Source organism: Beta vulgaris, chromosome 7 (assembly GCF_026745355.1).
Source record: "Beta vulgaris subsp. vulgaris cultivar EL10 chromosome 7, EL10.2, whole genome shotgun sequence".
Classification (NCBI taxonomy): domain Eukaryota; kingdom Viridiplantae; phylum Streptophyta; class Magnoliopsida; order Caryophyllales; family Amaranthaceae; genus Beta; species Beta vulgaris.
Window position 1 is genome coordinate 8,640,808 of NC_079208.1, and position 21,383 is coordinate 8,662,190.

The window sequence follows — 21,383 nt, forward strand, 5'->3', positions numbered from 1 at the left end:
TTCAAGTTTTAATTTGAAATTTTGTAACAGATAAAGAAGAATTGGATCAATTACAGGACATTTCGCAGAGTTTAATAAAAAAAAATGAAAACATGAGTCCACCTTGTTACAAAAGTAGTTAAACTACGGAATAATTCCCGCCAAAAAACTTGTCAGACACTAGCTCAATCTTATACAGCATCTAGCAGAAATTTCACAGGCAAAAACCTACAAGTTTGTAAACAACACAGCTACTGGCCCATGTTGGGCGGTGGTGGCGGTGGTGCTTGCATCTGTTGGCCTGGAAAACCTTGTGGTGGAGGAGGCAGTTGGTTCCCCATTGTAAAGTTTGCCATTCCTCCACTACCTGCTGGGGGAGGTGGTGGTGCTGGAGGTGCCCCACCAGGAGGCAACGGCCTCGGCCCATTGGTCATTGATGGTGGTGGAGGTGGTGGCATTCTCGGAGGATTTCCAGAAGGAGCACCCGGTGGGGGTCCAGGCGGTGGTGGAGGTGCATGAGGAGGTGGGGCAAGAGGCCTTGGTGGGACCCCTGGGGCTGAAGTACCATTTGGTGCTGGAGGAGGTTGTGGTTTGTTTGCTTCTGGTGGCTTGACCTTGAAATATAACTGCAACTGCAGAATTTACACATGAATCAGAAAAAGCTAAAGATCGAGAATTAACATGAGATAAATGCAATGAAGCACAACGTATTGATGTCACGTTTTAAAAATTTTGTATATAATGCAAGAGATTAGACCTACCGTAAACATCTTGGAGTCAGGATCCCAATGTGAGAAGAATTTAGCAGTAGACTTGTCAATTTCTGTGCTAGGAACCTGAATTCATAACGAATCAACACCAGTAATGAAGCATTAAAGATGACTAGTATGGTTTAAGAAATGAAACAGGTTCGGTAAGATTTACCTTGAAAGCTATAATTTCATAAGGCTCTGCAGCAAACATAAGATATTGGAATTTTTTGTCAAAAGCTTCAACCCTCTATAAAGATGAGAACAAAATAAAGGTAAGAAGCAGTTGGATCATTTACAACTTCAAAAGTTTCAAACGTTGATATTTCACCTGCTCAAAGGAAGACATAAACCGGTGTCTTGGCTTGGTGTTGTCCTCGATCTCAGGATACTCTATCTGCATTCACATATATACATATCAGCAACTATTTACAGAATTTTATAATTAATAATAAGAATGCAATCAGCAGATACCTGGAAAAGAAGAGACCTCTGCTTTGTCTCAGAATCAAATTGTTTTGTTACTCGGTACCCAGGCCTACCAATCTTGACTGCAAGTATGAGGACACAGTTAAAACCACCAGATATTGTACAACACCGTGAATCAGCTGAAGACTACACTATAACAGTTCTAAATTACTTCCTCCGTTTCTAAATACATGCAACATTTCCTAGCTAAAACTCTATCCGATGCACTACTTTTTTCCTTTATATCTATAATTACGTACAAGTAAACATTATAAAAATTGTTACTATGAAAGTGTGCATTAACGCAAATCAAATAAGACCACACTTGACTATATTTTGTCTTATACAGTTGTGAGAGAATATGGGATAAGGTTGATAGATGGATAATGGTTACTATGCAAATGTTGCATGTATTTAGAAACGGAGGAAGTATATATCAGTAGCGATAAAGTTATGCCAGAGGCATATATATCACATACAAGACAAGCAGGAGTACCAACAAGCTCATGTATGTTCAACATAGCCACTTCCATACCAAAGAACTGGAGAAATGATGAGATCAAACTGATAGCCAAAGTTTTTAAGTGGCATGAAAACAGCCACAGTACGCTAATTTCAACCAATATAAAACAGTCCTTTGCACCAAAGGAGTTGAAAGAAAATGTTAAATGAACATGTTTCCTCTGTCCAAGAATAATAGTTATGTAGAAAGTGTTTAATTAGGCGAAAATATTTTCTTAGAGATGTAGTTTCCCCACTTTCCTTTGTTTGGTTTGTAAAAGGTGATAATAGTTCTCCAAATGGTAGAAAATAGATCTCCCAATAATGAAAAACATTTTCCTTCTTAAAGGAAGAAACGCCATGTTCTTCTACTTTCCTTCCTCCTGTCCATCCTTTCCCTTCATCCACTCTTCTTCTCTGTCTAACATTTCATGCAAGGAACCAATCAAAGGAAACCTAATCTACAATTGTGTTTTCCTCTGAAAATATATTTTTCTACTGAAAATGTTTTCCGTCCAACCAAACATTCAGCTATCACATTTTCTAAACTGGGAAAAGACTATAATTGGATTCCTAGATATAAACTCAATTAACAGTGTGACGGACAGATGACGAGGGGGACACAACTATTACAAAATGTACTTTTTATAATCAAAATTAATCCTTAATTTCAGAGGTTCGAATAGTGTGAGAATTTTTTTCCACGACAAAGGGGGTATAATATTGTGCGACCAATAAGCATAGACACAAAGCAAATCAAGGCATCAACAAGCCAATAGAATATCACTTTAACATCAAGTTTTAAACATACATGTGCTCTCCTGCTTCAGGTTTCATTTTCTATTTCTTTTAAGAAAGGACCATTAGAAGTCATCTTTTTCCAGAAGCTACGACAAACTTTCTTCTTCTAAATGAAGCAATATACAAGCATGTCTAACAGACATGACACATGATATCTAATTCAAACAAAAAAAGGCCCATACCAGTTAAAACATTAAACTTCCTCCGTATTCCAATGAGTGACCACATTTCCTTTTACAAAAATGTCACTTTCACATAGCTCAAAGTGGTAAAACTTATTTATTACATCGTTGCCCTATTTAATTGCTTCATCAACTTAATTCTCACCCCTATTGGTTAAACAAGTGGACCCCACTTTCTCCCTCTAGGTTCGTATTCCCCCATTTTCTCTTGGTGTCACTTATTAAAAAACAGAGGAAATATAATGCTATAATTATCATTGAACCTTAGTCCTCAGATACAATTACTCAAAATTAGAAATGAAACCATTTGCTCAAAATACTATAAATGTTTTTATTTGAAAGGGCGCATCATCTCCAAAGAGACAAAAGGATTTTGTTTGCTATTTGGTGGTGTGTGTGTGGGGGGGGGGGGGGGGGGAGAAAAGGGCTCTATAGTTGTGGCTTTAACAAGGCAAAACACATGTACTAGACTTAACAGATGATCACAAATCACAATTTACAGCACACTCAACAAATTAGAAGCTACAGAGAAACGGCTGGATTTTCATTACTAAACCAATTAGATTCACAAGACCTTGAAAAAGCAGGCTTGCAACTCTAATGACAACGTGAATTATAGAAGACCAGCATCCTCTCAAATCATTTTAATACCTTATCTCACTCTCAAATCCTCCTCTCTTGTCCTAAATTTCTCCCTCACTAGACGCAAAAAAGACAAGGCCACTGTTTTCATTTTACAGTGAGAGAGGCTCAGTCAGATTTTGTCCTTTACTATAATAATTCTTACACTTGTGACTTTACCATACAGGAGAAGTGACAGGGTAAGCACAACTTACCCAACCAAGCTCTATTACACATACCAAGCACATATTTCAGTATTTTACCGCCTGAGACCACTACTTTGCAATAAAATTAGCGGTATAGAGGTAAAGTCCAAGTCCATCCTGGAAACACCTCAAGGATTTTATGGAAAAGCCTATAGATTGACTTTAATATATGCCCTCATATCCTGATTCATGAAACCCCTTCGTGAGGCTACATGAAGTTTATAAAATAATCTATCTAACACCAAAGACTTGGAGATGATCCTATGACAGTTTTTGGCGTACCCAATTGTTCATGAACTTTAAGTTTAGATGAATGAAGTCGTAAAAAGTGCTCTTTGTTGGACTAGTTCCCACTCAAGTTTTCCACAGAGTATCAGTTATCGATCCTACTTCTGTCACTTTCATTATAGATGATCAAATTTTCTCAGCCAATTATGACACATATCAGAAACTGATATAAGAAACAGATGAATATAGAAGATTAGTTCAGGTAAAAGCACATTGGTACACACCAAGCCTCTACTACCACGCCACTATAACCTACTTCCTCCGTTTAAAAATAGTTGCACCGTTTCATGTTTTCACGCTTGTCAATGCATGGTTTCAAACGTTAATATCTTCAATTATCAATGAGTAACAATTATAAAAAATTAATATTAAAAAAATATATATTGAGATGAATCTAACAAGATCCCATATGATTATGTTTTTCCTAAAATATAAATCACTAAAGATAATCAAAGTGTAAGATGTGAATAGTGAAAACTATGCAAATGGTGCAACTATTTCTAAACGGATGAAGTATATGAGAAGGGGTAGTAAAGGAAATCCACAGCAAAGAATGACAGCTAACAAATATCAAGAGAATAATCTTATATGAGTCAGCACCAGTGGGCAGTGAGTCACCATCAGCACAGTGATTGCAGCAGAAAAATGTCAGAAATCGTACAGCAAGAAAGGAGGAGGAAATCACATAGGGACTAGCCTCTAAATAAGAGCAGAGAGAATAGAATGAGCAGCTGGAAAAGTATTCACTTGTATTAGTCATTGGGAGAGCTCCACCTCTCGAATGTGGATTAGTTTTGTAATGAGAAGTTTCCTTCGAGTTATCAATACAAGTTATCCTCTATACTCTTACCATTTAATGAGTTGTATCTCCACTAGTCTCTCTACTCTATAGCACACAGCTAGTTCATGCCAAATCTCTAGATAAAGCAACAAAACAAAATATGACAATATGGACTTGATAACATCATATAATAGTCCAATTAAAAGTTAGGGAACATGTGCAAGAATACATTGGATATCTCACTCATCATCTCATCAGACGCAATGTGTCCTGAAAGATTCTAAAATCCATCCATAAAAAATGTAGGAAGTTATCCCTATAACCCTATATCTCTCCAACACACCTCTCATAGAGGGGTCTTCAGTATTCAGAGTTCTGAAGATATAGTCAAGAATCAAACCTTATGTTATTGCTACCCAGACACAAACTCTAGATGCAAGGATTCTGACATACATATTTGACACAGGAATCTAAATACTATGTTCATGTCCACCTGAAAATTGCGTCCAATATGGATTCCATACACATGTGGGTGTGTTGATTGTTGATTGTGCGCCATGAAGGTTCCGTTTGGTAGGGTGTAAAACATTTTGCCGGAAAACTGTTTTCCTTTATCTTCCATTTTACATTGTTTAGTTGGCAAAAGAGTATAAAATCATTTCCCTTGGGGTAAAATTACTCTCCCAAAGATAAAAAAACATTTTCCTTTCAAAATAAAGGGAAAATTGTTTTCCTTATATCTCTTGTACACTCCTCTCACTACCTCCTTACTTTCTCTTTTATTTTCCTTTCCTTTCATATTTTTCTTACATGAAACCAAAACGGAAAACTAATTTTGAAATTGTGTTTTCCATTCTAAATTGTTTTCCATGCCGAAAATGTTTTACGCCCTACCAAACAGAGCCGAAGTCTTTAACCGTAAACCGTAAAGTCATCCAAATAAATAGCAAGACGGAGTGACATACATGCCAGATGATAGTATAGTTACTATAGTATACTAATACTCCAGTAACAATAATTCCAACTTCTCAGCAACAAATTGCAATCCCTGTATGTTGCCATAAAATGTATTCACAAAAACAGAAACCCTAACACTGACGACGAAACCAAATGCAAAACCCTAGATAACTCTTCTCTCACCCCAACACACCCTCCCAAATTCCCTTCCGTCGAAAAAATTCATCCAAAAAGTGCTTTATATATTGCGCAATCAAATTCAACTATCACTTCTGAAGTTCAAAGCAAAACCAGCAAACAGAAAATAGAAAGCTTAAACCAATTAACGCGCAATCGACAATTAAATTATTCTCCTGGCCACAACTTAAACTCAAAGAATTGACAAATTGGACAAACAGAAACAAAACAGAACAACAAAAAAATGGTGAAAGTGTGATGATAATAAAGAAAAGTAGGAGAACTCACCAGTTTTACGGAGATTAACTTTGCGTTTATTAGGCTGAGGTTGGGCAGGAGCCTCTTTAGCTTCACGAGCAGCTCGTTTAGCCAAATTAGTTTGATGGCGTTTACCTTGAGTATGAGCCAAATAATTGCCTTCATTGTTGTGCAATGTTAAACAAAGCTTACACTCGTAACTGCCGAGATGATTGCGCATAAAATAAGGATCTTTAGCGAGGTCGATGGTTTCCAGAGCGAGTCGTCGGAGACGTTCACGACGGTCGATGGCTTCATTTTGTGATGAGGCTGCGCCACCACTTCCTGGCTTCGATCCCCACTCTCTATCCATCTCTTTCTTTGTCTTTCTTCTTTTACCGACGAACGAACGAATAGGAAATTAGGAATGGCCAAACCCAATTACCCAAACCTTAATGTAATGTTGTTACCGTCTAGTCGGTTTGAAGAGGGGCGGACGAGCGAGAAGTACTGAAGTAGATCCTTCACACAGTGACACAAGTACACAACTAGGGGTGATAATAGCCAACAAGCTCGCGAGCCGCTTGGGCTTGCTTCTGTCAAAGTTCGGCTCGAGCTCATACTCGGCTCGGGGCATAAATGAGCCGAGCCGAGCTAGGCAAAGCTCGGATAGTAAAGCTCGTGAACAACTCAATTATTATTTTATACTAAAAGAAATATTTTATATTAAAAAATTATTTATATATTAAAAAATTATTTATATATATTAAAAATTATATTAAGCCGAGCCTAAGCCTAACGAGCTCGAGCCGCAAATTCTAATCACGAGTTCGAGCTGAGCTCGGCTTCGGTTCGAGCTCCCCCAAGCTCGGCGAGCCACGAGCTGAGCCGAGCCCTAGACACAACCACAAGTTAAAATGAAACCCCATAAAAATAAGATTGAAACGGGCTTTTTTTAAATGGAAGTAAATACCCCCTTCGTCTCAAAATATAGTTCTCGTTTTCATTTTGGATGTCCCAAAATATAGTTTTGGTTTCTACATTCAATTTCACATTTGTTCGTAATTTGTCTAGAAAAATTATGTCCCCATAATTTATTGTTGTTTGAATATTTTTTTTTGCTTTGTTTATTCAACCCAAGTGTTACAATTAATGCTCTTTCACCAATTATTCTTCATTCTTTCTCGTAAAATCATTTTTTCCAATACAACATTTAGAGGTCGTTTGGTTCACCTCAAATTCCACTAGAATTCGGATTTCTTAGGAAGTACAAAATATGGCAGGATTTTGGTATGCAGGAAATAGGAAATTCATGGGAAATATAATTTTCAACGAAATGGAAATTCCTATGAAGTGTAGGAATTTAATCACCAAACCTCTTGGTGATTAGAAATTCTTGTGTCAATTACAAATTCCTATGCTTAACCAAACACCCAAAGCCACTTCCTAGGAAATAGACAAGGGGAATTTACTTTCCATGAAATAAGACTTCCCATGGGAATTAAGTTCCAACGGTAACCAAACGAGTCCTTATTTAAATAAACAAAAAAAATCTATACTATCCCTCCTAGATTCTACTTACCTTAATTTTCGTGAAAAAATAGAATCGAGAACTATATTTCGGGTCAAAGAAAATTATAGTTTTCACTTTTCACATGATGAAAGGGTTGAAATATTGTAGCTCATCTAGTGGCAAGGTGGGATATAAAAGATAATTTGGAATTTATTTGTATGGATCCAATTTCCCAAAGTGTTATAACTTTGGCGGAGTATGATATGCAATAATATCTTAGCCTAACTTTTCTCCTTAAAAAAATGGAACAAATAAAAGAACATGAAAGTTCACTATGTTAACTTCCCATTTGGTAAGAGGAGATAAATGGTGGGAATGGTAATGCATTATCATGTAATGCTATTTCATCCCAAGATGAAAATTTATAAAGGGAAATACATGTTTTGTGATAAAGTTTCATTCTCATGGTCATTGACATCATGACATGAGAACTTCTTTACATTTACACTAAATTTCGTTACCATTAGTATTATTTATGACCACTAACCAAACGTGTCATTAAATATTTTATGTTCGATTTTAGGTATTGATCATTATGTCTTTGATAAAATAATATACTTCTTATTGCAACGCCAATTATCATATTGTAATTTGTAAATGCACATTTGATCTTAATTTTAGCATAATGTCATAAGTAAAATAACATTGTGTCTTACGTAATAGAAAATTCCTTTTTTACTGAAGTAGTTTTTGGCCAAACTTAACTCAACTTCAATATTTTAAATTAATTGAGAAGATTATCTATTTCTTGTTAAATACTTCCTCTGTTTCAGAATTCTTAACACACTTGTCAACGCGGAACTTTAACTATAAATATCTCTAATTTTTCTAAATGTAAAAATTATAAAAAGTTGATATTTTGAAAGTATATATTCGAGACAAATCTAACAAGATCCCACGGGACTATATTTTTCTTACTTAAAAATCACAAAATACGGTCAAAGGAGAGTGTGCGAATAGTGCAAAAGTCAAAGCGTGTTTTTATGTGGAAGATTTTACTTCCTATAATATCGTATAAATGATCTAGGTGAAATTTTTTTTTAATGAAAGAGTGACATGTGGCATTTCTGGAATCTGCTTAGTACATTGTAATGGATAATAGATGTTCATTGGCGAGCCAATATTATATCCGTGCAAACGGATTTTGTTTTTATTTTCCTGCATTATGTTCCCTGCCCACTTTTTTTATGGCGCAAGCGTGTGCACCATCTACTTACTGAATCGCACTTCAGTGCTCACCATAAGGTTATGGGAACAATAATCCATATCAGTATGATTATCTTTACCCTTCTCTGTACTTTCGAAGTGGCTTATTAGTTAAATTGGATTAGGTCGACTTGTGAGGTTATCTGGTCCTAATAGGGCATTTTTTTTCAATTCTTCATACTATATTAGAAAGAAGGTAGGTGTAGCCAAGTTATTATTTTTTACTAGACAACCAAATTGTTACATTAGATTATAGAAGTACTTTTATAAAGCAAATAGAGGTTTGAAAGATGAGAATTATGTGAGAGCCCAATGGTTGGAGCTCCCACCTCCCAACCTCATGATCGAAAGTTTGATTCTCATCAACCCTTATATGGGGTGTTTGTATGGATTTATGCTTCTGGGTATAAATCCCAAATTTCCAGTCTCTGGTAGTTTCCTTATGGGTTGGTATCCCCTTCTTACCCCTTAGCTCATGAAGGTTGAGCCCGCTTCGGTCAGTAAATTACCTAATAAAAAAAAACAAAAAACAAATAAGAGTTTGAAAGATTGTACTCTTAATCTTAAGAGGAAATGAGGGGTATGTATTATCTAGCTAGTTTATCTCCAAGATTTGTTTCAAAATAGCAAATCCAATTTCCAATTGTATACTTAGAATCTAAGATTATTTTTTCAAGGATCAACATTTATGGCCATAGGTTAACTGGTGAATTAGCATCTAGAACCTCACTCAAGTCAACCCGCCACGACTCGCAGGCAAGGCCCTTCGAAAGTAGGAGGAATGGTAAGGGAAAATCTCAACCCCTAAAAATGCCTTTGGCAAAGTTTGATCCTACAACCTCAAAATTGTGAGATACAAACCTAACTACTAGACCAAGTACTACTTGGCATCAAAGATGAACACATACCAACATAATTGTACAAATAATCAACATAAAGGTATTATACATAATATACTTCTTGTTGTCCATGGAACAAATTCTCCAAAATCCAAATAGTTTTTTTTTCCCTTATCTAGTAAACAATTAAAACCATACAAGCCCTATTTTTACCATTTTGGACCCATATTTTTTGGAGATATGTTCGTTGGGCATTTCTCAACTAAACTCACAAAGGAATATGAATATTTATATACTTTGAGTTAATATGGGGCAAGCACAAAAATGATCACATAAATAACAATATCCGGCCATAAGATGAACGCATTTCTTTACACAAAAAAATGACGTTCACTAGATATACACAGGCAGTAACTCTATAACAGACCAGAAACCTACACCCCCCCCCCCCCCCCCCCCCCCCCCTTTTCTGTCTTTCTTCATGTAAAATTGTTCACTGGCACTGACTTCACATCCCAGCCTCGTTAGATGGGAAAACTTTTTGAACGAAACCTAGGAAGCGTTCGGAGTAAAATGTAGGATCAACCGCTGATATGGACAATGAATCGAACTGAAGAGATTTGTAAGCGTGCTCGATCTTCTTGCTCATGTTATAATCCTGCAGTATATCAATTATACCCAAGTATAGGACGACATCATAAACCTCGTGACATGTTACTTCTGACTCCTCTATACTACGCTCTGCTCTTGCTGGCATGTTTACTCCAAGCTGAATTTGAAGCCTGACAAAACAAGATCAAACAATCAGTTGACAAATAAGGAGTATTCATGCTGCTGCTCCATTTCATTCGTTCTTTATATATAGTTAGAAATATGAATACATTTGGTACAGGAAAGCATGAGTAGAGTGTAAAGCAATTTTGAAAAAAACATGACAACAATTATAAAATGAACAATATCATAACAAAGAAAAGTTTAGTATCTCTTAGGGCCATGGATGTATGAGATATATTTTCCCCAAACAAAAATACTAAACATTTGATATAACACTAAACGATGCGTGGTTCTGTCAAAAACTACTTCAGTCCTTTCTGCTGGAAGCCAAATGTTGTATTATGAGAGTTAAACAAACTTATAATAAAATGATAAAACTCAAAAGATTGATTTATAGATTCCGTCATATATTCTCCCATAAACACATTATACGACCAAAAGACACCTTATTTGCTAAACAATTAATCTGTTGCATCTTACCCTGAAGATCAACTTACAGAGTGTTTAAGCCTTAAACTTCTCCTTTACTTTCAAAGGTACCTCTCCCCCCCCCCCCAAGCAGAGGGTGAGCGAATCATTGTGTTCAAGTAATACCAAAGGGGTGTAAACCATACACAAAAACGGACTATGGACAGCAAAGCTCATTCCCTCGGGTATCATGAAGCAATTCATCTAAAAGATTAAGAAACATCAAGCATCACTTAAAGGCTAAAAACTTGGTCCCCCACTATACAGAAGCCTAAAAAAAGAACTTGCAACCCTCATGAACAAACCAATCAAATTCAATTCTTAACAAATGATATCTCCATATAATTGAGGAATCCAATCTAAGGGATTAAAATCCTTCCCACCATTGCACCACAAAGTAAAAGTAAACAAAAGTTAATTAAACACGAGGGAATCCTTGAAAGAGAGTTCCATACCTTGCTGTGCCTGGAAGGAGCAAATCCACTTCTTCATTCCCTGCGGCAGAAGTTGCCCGCAATCTGCTGCCTCTAATGTGAGAACCCACAACAACACTGCTATCATCTCCTCGGGGAACGAGAACAAGGCTTTGAGGATAAGATAACATGCCATCGTCCCAAGCATCTGCAATTAGATACATACCCACATATATCACAATCCCGATAAATTGCACAAAGCACAATGCAAGTTCTAGCTAGTAGGTTCAAGTCGTTTGTATTTCTATTTCACGATTAAGTAACAAACGCCACCAACTGTATAAGTGATTATAAGAGATAGTTATGTTTGAAGGGTTTCTGCTTTCTTCCACTAGTATTACTAATTTTGAGCCAGCCGTCATGTCATGTCATGTCAAAAAAGAGTACACATTGGACCATATGGATAGTATGCCAGTTTTACCTAAACCATAGCAGAGTCCACCAACTACCCAGGTCCTGCCTATTATTATTTACTTTCACTTGAAGATCATAGCACATTTTGAAGCCCATAGTGCATTGACAGGAGACAAATTTTGCTTATTGGTTTCTCCAAAGTCTAAGACAAAGAAAAAATTAAACAAAAACTGGGGATAATGCAACAGCCTTGTATAGAATAGCGGGTTAAATTGTTAGTAAGAGAAAGATGTATGCAATGTATAAAATGGTAAGGGCAAAGCTCGAACACTAGACCTCTGGTAAGCAATTATGCAGTAAACTCTGTGCACCAATCCAACTTCGTATGCTAACGATTTGTTATTCCAACTGGTGGTACAGTTTCCTGCAAAACTGTACCCATAAACATGGCTCTGCCAGTCACTTAAGAACAAAGCTTATTACCCCAATGTTTTCCACAAGTGGTGGAAAGCTAAATGATGCCGAAAGGAAAGATAACAGCTTGGAGATGAATAAGAGGAGGAGGAGACCTCATGTGTCCAAACTTATCCCAACTATCAAAGACTTTCAAAGCTAGAAATGAGGATAAGAAACCATGCACATAATTCTCAAAGAACAACCTTACTTGGAGGACTGAAGGATTGAGCTTCTCTTCTTTGCATATATATGTGATCATATACTTCATAACATACAAGTAACCAAAGGACTATGCTAGATTGCTAAAAGAATGACAAAAAAAACTGATCTATTGGATCCCCATCAATTACTAGTTTACAGCACTAGCATTAGTTCCCACAGATCAATATTTCATGTCCAAAACTCTTGTAATCCTAAGAGCTACACTGTTGAGAAAGCTAGTCGTCATTTAAATAGGAAAAGATTTCGTAACAGCTTAGTCACAAACCTTCTTCTGCTACAACACCCAAACCATCTGAATTCATGCTCCTAGTACCGGAGATGTTTGAGCGGAGGTGCTGAGGAGCACGGTAATGAACTCCTAGCAAAAGACTGTAATCCATAATGTGCTGAGACTCCAAGAATTTACTGTCAATCTTAATCTGGCTGCATAGATCATCAAGAACTAGTCAAAAGTAAGAATTGCCAGATCATACATAAGAAAAACTTACAACTTCCTGTTTAGCCACAACGGATTCAAGAAACTCAATATATATAACAGAAACTGATGTCACATAAAATCTAATCGGATCAGAGTATTCCAATTATCTTCTAGCCATAAAGGTGTTTAATGAATCAACCTAGGGGAGAGGGGTACTTTTGGTATTGGAATAATTAGTTAGATTTTAGTAGTAGCTTGAAGAATTAGTTAGGGAGTTAGGGAGGAAATATCTCTATAAATAGAATAGAATATGGAGAGAGAAATTACGTTGAGAATTTGGGTGAGCTTTGAAGAGTTCATCTGGGAGAGAATCAAGCCTCTCGAAAGCTTGAATATCATTTACTTTTGCTGTATTTTCAGTTCATCAATCAAATACTCATTATCTTCCTCATTTTCTGTCATCAGTGATGTCAAAGTTATGTTAATTCATAACACTGTGATTTAGCCATCTAGCTCAAGAATCAAGTGATCATAGAAAAACTCAAGTTCCCCTATGTTGAAAGGATGTGATGCGTAAAGCATCGAGATTCCCCTATTTAGCTATATCACAACCCTGGAAGAAAACTACCCTATCTCAGTCTCACCACACGACCTGGTCTACAAACTTTTCTTCCACAACTTACCTCTTCTAAAATATTTGGTGTCTTCGGAATTCTCAGGGAACCAATGACATTGTAGCCTATGTTCATACGAGAGCACATCCTAAAACAAGTTTACTATCCAATGTTCCTCCGATCCACAAGAGAACTGACATATAATTTCTTGTCAATGTCTTAATCGAACACTGGGAGTGGGGAATCCATCAAAACTTAGGTATTAATTGTGTGAATCATATTTTAGAAATAAAAGGTCCAATATTGTACAATAGACATTTGACACTGTAATGCTGCATGTTACAGGTGCAGATTCAAACCACAAGGTTTCCTTTTGCTTTTATGTTGGCAGTGATGTAAGCTAACCAAAAACATAACAAAAGAGAACCAGGTATCATATTTTTCCATCACAAAGGTCATCTAGATATTTTGGACAGAAACAGTTCAACAATAATCATAACTTACTTCATTAGTGCCTCCCGCCAAGATGGTTCCAAGTAGAAACTGTAATTCAAATCGAGATCTTTAAGAATTGTGTTTTCATCAATTTCAACTTTATCCGCTGAGCGCCCTTGGGAGGATCCTTTTACATCAAACCTTCGATGGATCCTTAATTCAGTGCAGAACATATTTCCCATCACAACAAATCTAAACTGCAAATCATGAACAAAATTAATCCATCTCTGGGGACTTGATCCAAATCATAAACAAACTTCATTAAGGCTCCGTTTGGTAGGGCGTAAAACGTTTTCCCGGAAAACTGTTTTTCTCTATTTTCAGTTTTACATTGTTTGGTTGGCAAAAGAGTGTAAAACCATTTTCCCTTGGGGTAAAATTACTCTCCCAAGGATGGAAAACCATTTTCCTTTCAAAATGAAGGGAAAACTATTTTCCTTCTCTCTCTTGTACACTCCTCTCACTAACTCCTTACTTTCCCTTTCATTTTCCTTTCATTTCATCATTTTTTTTACATCGAACCAAACAACGGAAAACTAATTTTGGAATTGTGTTTTCCATTGTAAATTGTTTTCCATGAAAATCATTTTACACTGAAAATATTTTACGCCCTACCAAACGGAGCCTAAGATGATAGAAAGTCAGAATAAAGATGATACTTTTTTGCTACATATTTTAATTAATTAATGAAATAGAATAGATTTAGGAAATCGATTCTACTTATAGTTTATCCTATAACACCAAAATAGTCAAATAAATTACCTTTTGACCGCTAGAAGGCTTAATCCTGTGAAGACCAAAAAACTTGGTTATAAGTGTATTGTCATATGTACGAACATGATGATGATATTCAGGAAGCATCCGCAAAAGAACCTAAATCGGTGCACAATTTCAGTAATGTTCATCAGTGTCCAAGCAAAATTGCACAAGATAAGAGCAGATCTATATTTAATACTTTCAACTTGATCTAGTTATGCAGTAGTAGTCATTGGCATAGTGTATTATACAATTAGACAAGCTAATGAGATAACCAAGCAAGCAAAGCATCAATGGCAATGCCACCCATGTTCACTAAAAAACTTTCAAACATGTACATGCTTTTAACAGAGAGGAATACATTATCTCACTGTGCCAACAAGCTCAGATATTACTCAAGCACAATTGACATACTTATGCTGCCCTTGAAAATGAATACAACTTAGTTACCTTTGATCATTTCCAGCAAAGATGGTGCTCATAAACAGCCCAGTTGAGGCTTGATTCAGCTTAGACGTTTTAAGTCAATAACCAAATATACCATGTTCTCATCCTAAGACATAAGAATAACGATAATAACAAATATCACAACAGAGAGATGAGGTCGAACTAAGGGTAGGGAAATAACACCTGCACATCTTAGTTAATACAAATTGGAATTCAAGCTTTAAGGCCTGCAAGTTTAGGGGGACTTAAATCAGTGGTATATGGCTTACTAATATTCCTCCCACTGGCTGTTGTGGTGTAGAAATTATCAGTTCAATTGAAAGCGATTAACAAACAGAACCTGATTAGCTTATCAGATGTGATGATGAAATGCATTGGCAAAATGCTGCAGGTTCTGTTAGCTAATTTGCTAAACCCTCGATCACAGAACCCCCCCCCCCTCCCGTACCTATGACTTTAGAATTTTGAAACATGTGAATTGGTGCTGCGGTACACTTTAGGAAAACCTATTCAAAATTAGGTAGGGAAAGAAAGTAAAAGCATACTTCCTCCGTTCCATATTAGTTGCAACACTTCGGATGTTTCAATTTAGTTGCAATATTATTTTATTCAGTAATGGTTCTCCAAATCTCTCTCCTCATCACATGGGTTCCTCTTATATTTCTCTCTTTCGCTCGTAAAACTTGTGCCTCCCGCCCCCCATGTCGCAACTAAAATGGAACGGAGGAAGTATCTTAAAATGACACCCATTCACAAGACACTAACTATTGTAACACTATTTATCTTGTATTCCATTTGTTTTCATAAATGTTATCATCCTTGTACTATATATATCTGGTCTAGCAAAAATCTTTTAAGAGATTGACCTACAATAGAATGTTGTGAAATTGGGGTGATTCTTCTTTTTCAGGCATGACTCCTTACTTTATTAAGGATAATTTTTAATGTCTCACAATAAGTTAATTTAAGTCCGCCTCAGTGGAATTCTCTCATACTAACATATTGATAGATGTCAAAATTACCCCTAGAAAAAGTTATCCCTTAACATAGACAGTCATACTTGTCTTACAATAAGTTATGGTAAGCTGTCCCGGTATAAGATGTTGCTTACTCTTATTTGAATAATTATATAAGTATTACTGCCATCACTACTATCATTACTACTATATTCCCTTCAACATAGAAAGGGTTTAAAGACTTTAAACACTCCTATCATTACCAATTTGCCAGTCATAATGAATGAAGTCATCTAGACTTTAAATTTATTGCATGCTTTAAAGCCTTTAATTATTATAGTTTCCAAAAACACAGGATATCTGGAATCAACAAGATCAAGGCTAACATTACTAGGAGCTTCACACTGATGGCTAAGATTACATGGTTCTAGCACCTGAAGATTACATGCTACACAATAAAAAGAAATCTGGTCACACACATACATAGTTCTGATTAGGATAGAATTAAAGTTAAAACATGCAAAAGGTGAAGTAAGACCAAAAGAAAGCTGAAATACAAATCAATGACATGATATAAGGTGTAAGCTAAGCACCAACCTTTACTTCTGATTTCCGCAGTGTCTTAATCATGAAACGATCATCTTGAGAGAGGAAAAACACACTACCACTTTTCCCAGGAGATGACAATTCCCTTAGGGCATCATTACCACAGATGGACATCATGTAGTCTGCAGCATCTATCTTGAACATCTCCCTTAAGTTTCTAAAAAAAGCAAGCATATTAGCCTCTAAGTATAAAAGTGGATGATCTAGCCAATTTAACAAAGTACAGAGTATGTGAGAGAGAGAGAGATGTTTCCCACTATGCAATGCACAAATAATAAATCTTCAGCTAATAGTTGTGCTTCAAAGATAAATTGCAAACTCAAACACATGTGAGATAGAAGTATATAACTAACTATTATCAATAGAAGGAAATCTTAAGTTACCAGTATAACTAGACAAATGTCTTGCAGAAAGCTCATACTTTCCAGAAAAAGAAACTTAAGCTTCTATATTGACTGTTTTTCAGAAGAAAAAATCAGGGAGGGTCTCTCATACCAGCTTCATGCCTGAAATCAGATTTTGACTCGCCTAAAACTAACTATGCAATTTGCCTCTAGTCCCCTTCCTTCCAGGTTCCCTGGTGGAGTGGTGGGTCCCTTACCACAGTAACAACAGCAACTCTTTTCTTGACAATTTGAAAAGAAAAATGGTACAGTAAAAGGCAATGTCCATGAGTCACTGAGTCAGTGGCAAGCAAAAGGCCTGATGCTAAGCAATTTGAGGAACCTAATCTTCCACAACCATGTAAACCTAACACATGGGTCCATGGAAAAGACAGCCACTCCAAGGCTATCATGGAAAATATAACAGCAACACATGCTAATAAGTAATAACCCCACAGCTGAAGTGCATGAAGAAAAAGCCTCTGGCAGAAAACATAACTTAATCATCACATTTGTCCCCACCAAAACTCATATCTTGGGTAGGAGCCATGTTCAATAAGTCATTGTATTTGAAGCAAAAATGTTACAGAAATGCTAGCATAAAACAACAATTATAGAATCGATTGCAATATCATCACGGTTATCTTTAAAAATCGTAAAACTCATGGATTAGTTCTTGAATTCAATAGAATCATTCAACACGTGAATTTACAATCAAAGATCTGAGCACTGAGTAGAGCTCTTCAAAGACATTAAGGATAAAGAATTTCTGAGGTAGAATGTATATGCAAAGATGCTTCCACGAATTCTCGAAAAAGTTAAAAGAATCCAGAACAGACCTGAAAACCATTGGACAATAATCTTTCCATTTGAAATCATCAGACTGATGAGGGGGTGTCAATTGCGACCCTTCTTTAGGAAAACTCATCCAGAAGCTCGCACGTGGACCAAAATCAGAAGCTCGAACTTCCCGTCTTTGTATGGGGGTGATCTTTCCCACAGTATATCTGACCAAAATCTAATGCAAGTTTAGTATGGTTTACTGAAGAAAACGCCATCATGAATAAGAGAAGGTTCCTGACAAAACAAGCAATTCTAGTACTCTTCCAACAGGACAGTGGTTAGAAGATTAGCCAGATGATTGACCAACACCAGCTGGAATGTGGAGTGCAAAAATGGGTGAAGGATTAAGGTTCCAGGAAGAATATCATTTTTACCTGACGAATCCAAATAAAAATATGGAAAAGCACCAGGGAATACGCATAACTAATGCTGCAATGAAGTGATAGAAGGAAGAGGGGCATTTTAGGAAAATGTTGATAGTAGCTTGAAAGAAGATAGTTAAGGAGACACTTTGTTAGAATAGATGCACTATTCATAGGGCATCTTAGGGGGAGACAAAGTATGTTGAAAACTGATGTGTGTTTGGGCGAGCTTTCAAAAGTTAATTGTAAATAGAATCAAGCCTCTAGAAAGCTTGAATATGCTTTATCATTGCTGTAATTCCAATTTATTTAACAAAACCTTCTTTTCTTATAATCTGCCATTAATGGTGTCTAAGCTATGTTAATTACTTAATTCATAGCAGATACCCTCCAGAACAAAGCTGTCAAATCTTATATATGTTGTGAAATATCCTAAAATATAAGCAAATATTGCATCAGGAACTATGGAGAACTGTGCTAGACAGAGTAGAGAAGGTGAATATACCTTATACCAAGCTGCAAACTGAGCATCAAATCATAACTTCGGTGACCTTTAATAATTGCTTCACCTGGTCTCTTCACCTCTTTTGCTAGTTTTCGTTGCCTCCTTTTTGCTCTTCTAGACCTCGGAGAAAATGAATTATTAACAACCATCTCACTGATTAAAACTCCTTGCATATACTCCCGCTCAAGGATTGGAATGTTTGTCTCAACCTCTTTTTCTCTGCCTTCTGCGAGAGATTCAGAGAAACTAGATGATGTATCATGTCCAATCACCTTCTCTATTGAGACCTCAAGGCTCCAACGTCTTTCAAGAGATATGTTTTTCTCACGAGATTGCTCTAAATTTAGCAGATTTCGCTTTGAAAGCTTATCAATTGGAGGACGACGAGATTCACGGCTCCTGCCAACCTTGAAATTTTCCAAGTTCACAGATGACGCTTGATGAAGATGAGACACCTGGTTCTGCTTCTTGAAGTCCGGTAGCACCCCTCGCTTCCTTAAAGCACCTAGGTAGAGCTCTTGAGCAGCTGGAAGTTTGGTACCTTTCGGATAATATGCACCCTTCCCATCTTTTAATCCACGTGTCCAAGTTCCCACATAACAACCACCATCGCTCCATGTATATACTCCAACACCGTGCATCATTCCGTTCAACCAACTACCTTCAAACATATCTCCATTAGTCCAAGTAAGGCTACCTTTTCCAGACATAAATCCTCCTTTCATATTTCCCAAGTAAACATTCCCATTAGCCCATGTGTATTTTCCAGGTCCTTCTGGCGACGCCTGCATCCAAGAGCCCTCAAAGACATCCCTGTTGGCATAAACTTGGTATCCCAGTCCATGTTTAACATTCAGTCTCCAGCGACCCTTATATGTCATATGTCCTGGGCATATATATGTTCCTTGGCCATGCATATAACCTCCTGAAAACTCACCCTCATAAACTGCTCCAGAAGGGAAGCTAAGCTTGCCACACCCTTGTCTCATCCCCCTTCTCCACTCACCTTCATAGACACAACCATCTGACCAGACATACTTCCCAGAACCCTCGGGCAAGTTTCCAAGCATAGACCCTGAATAAGATTCCCCATTTGGTAGTACGATCTCTCCCACCCGAAAACCAGAGGCCATGGAAGAAGTGCGAGAAATTTCCCCATTTGATGCAGCAGGATTGTTTTGTTTTACACTTGAAGCAAATATGTCAAGAGACTGAGTTCTCATTGGACCCAATACCATTCCTCCCCCATTTTCGGCGATTGCCACAATGTCAGACATGCATAAGACTGGCAAGGGTTTCAACTTCAATTTATGTACCTCAAAGTATCATTAACACTCCAAATCTAACAATCAACTGCTGGACATAAAAAATTAAAACCCATATATGAGAACAAAATAAGCTAACCAAGAGATTTCAAGCTTAAAGTAAGTGTCCAACCATAGAAAACAAAAAAGGGTTGTTCCACCAAACCCCACTTTTGCAACAAAAATTTAAAGAAAAAAAAAATGAGATTTCAAACACCAAGAAGTAGTTCTAATTTCTATGCTCATTTTCTCTCAAAAACTGGTGCAAGTTAAACATTGGAAAACACACTCTGGAGACCCTCCATAATGTCCATTATTAGACCCACTTTTCACTCTTTGCAACCAACAAAAAAGAACCTAACTCTTATATAAACAATTCATTCACACATCTCCATGAATTTGAAGATGCACTTGAAGAAATGAACCAATTACTCCAGCATCAAAAACAGCAAAAAAAAGGATGAATTCGTCTAGGAGACACTGCAAAACCACTCAATTCATGTGCAATATTGCTAAATATAAATACAGATATATAATCACTGTACTTCATCTCTTATCTGTAATGTTTTCTGTATTCCTTTGATCCAAACATAGCAATCACACATAAGCAACTCAAAAGCAAAAGCAAATTAAATTCAACTAAAGAACAAAACAAAAAGTTACGGTGAAAATGACAACAAAATCCAAGTCAACTAATTTGCTTTATTCATACTTAAAAGTGATGATGAATTCAAAACCAAGTCTAACCCAGTTCAGTAAATCCTGATTCAATCAATATTCTCAATATAAAAACACCCAAATAAATGACAACCCACCAAAGTAAAAATCATAACATACCCATAAAAATTAAAACCCAGAAACATACAACATGATTATACAGAATAAGAGAAGAGAACAAATACCAGAATGAAAAGGCAAAAGAAGCAGTTGAAGAGTTCCACAAAATGCTTATCTTCTGAGAAATATAAGCAAAAATTAATAAAAGGGCGGTCAGATTTAAAAAAAGATAATGGATGTTCTTATTTTAATAAAGTTTTCAACTTTTAAGATGATGTTAGACTGAAAGCTGCTATTTCAGGCTTAAAAATCTTCGACTACTGAGACCCAATTTTAAAGTATAGTTTCTATTTTCTGTCTCTCTCTCTCCTCGTTCTTTCTCTCTCCTCCTGGTTTCAGTTCAGCCGAAACAAAGGAATTATTCTACCTTTATAAAGGATGAAAAAGGAAATCTAACATTCACAGTTTTGAAAGAGTACTCCAAAAAAAAGTCTTCCTTTTTATTTTGATCACAGGTCAATAAAAGAATCATAAGGCCATAAATTTCTTTCTCAGTAACACGGATTATGACTTTCCTGTGTAAGGCTGGACGGTTGGTTAACGGT

The 21,383-nt window shown here is 36.5% G+C and overlaps 2 protein-coding genes across 4 annotated transcripts; both read right to left on the reverse strand.

The window, feature by feature from the left end:
- Nucleotides 1–6,464, reverse strand: LOC104908852 (uncharacterized). The gene is made up of 6 exons (XM_010698016.4): nt 5,999–6,464; nt 1,203–1,279; nt 1,060–1,125; nt 904–978; nt 741–815; nt 1–611 (listed from the first exon to the last, which is right to left on the reverse strand). The coding sequence occupies exons 1-6, from the start codon at nt 6,318–6,320 to the stop codon at nt 231–233; spliced, it is 996 nt and encodes a 331-aa protein (XP_010696318.1). The 5' UTR covers nt 6,321–6,464; the 3' UTR covers nt 1–230.
- Nucleotides 6,465–9,642: 3,178 nt separating this feature from the next.
- LOC104908851 (phosphatidylinositol 4-phosphate 5-kinase 9) lies at nt 9,643–21,359 on the reverse strand. Of its 3 annotated transcripts, none has more exons than XM_010698015.4 (9): nt 20,904–21,325; nt 18,698–20,053; nt 17,827–17,994; nt 16,596–16,761; nt 14,602–14,712; nt 13,849–14,036; nt 12,578–12,735; nt 11,263–11,428; nt 9,643–10,347 (listed from the first exon to the last, which is right to left on the reverse strand). In XM_010698015.4, exons 2-9 carry the CDS (start codon nt 19,972–19,974, stop codon nt 10,074–10,076), a joined length of 2,508 nt encoding a protein of 835 aa, XP_010696317.1. In that variant the 5' UTR covers nt 19,975–20,053; nt 20,904–21,325; the 3' UTR covers nt 9,643–10,073. The 3 variants fall into 3 exon arrangements, 2 of the variants coding, with proteins under 2 accessions (XP_010696317.1, XP_010696315.1); XM_010698013.4 differs by having other exon boundaries at nt 18,698–20,050; nt 20,904–21,324; XR_792235.4 differs by lacking the exon at nt 9,643–10,347 and adding an exon at nt 11,971–12,066 and having other exon boundaries at nt 11,288–11,428; nt 18,698–20,050; nt 20,904–21,359.
- Between the last annotated feature and the right edge of the window lie 24 nt (nt 21,360–21,383).

Coding starts and splice junctions, on each gene's coding strand:
- LOC104908852 (XM_010698016.4), bottom strand. CDS start 6,320: ATGGATAGAGAGTGGGGATCGAAGCCAGGAAGTGGTGGCGCAGCCTCA. Junction 979..1,059: donor TTATGTCTTCCTTTGAGCAG/GTGAAATATCAA, acceptor TCATCTTTATAG/AGGGTTGAAGCTTTTGACAA. Junction 816..903: donor ATGAAATTATAGCTTTCAAG/GTAAATCTTACC, acceptor TTATGAATTCAG/GTTCCTAGCACAGAAATTGA.
- LOC104908851 (XM_010698015.4), bottom strand. CDS start 19,974: ATGTCTGACATTGTGGCAATCGCCGAAAATGGGGGAGGAATGGTATTG. Junction 12,736..13,848: donor TGGCGGGAGGCACTAATGAA/GTAAGTTATGAT, acceptor TGATCTATGCAG/CCAGATTAAGATTGACAGTA. Junction 10,348..11,262: donor CTCCTTCCAGGCACAGCAAG/GTATGGAACTCT, acceptor TTGTTTTGTCAG/GCTTCAAATTCAGCTTGGAG.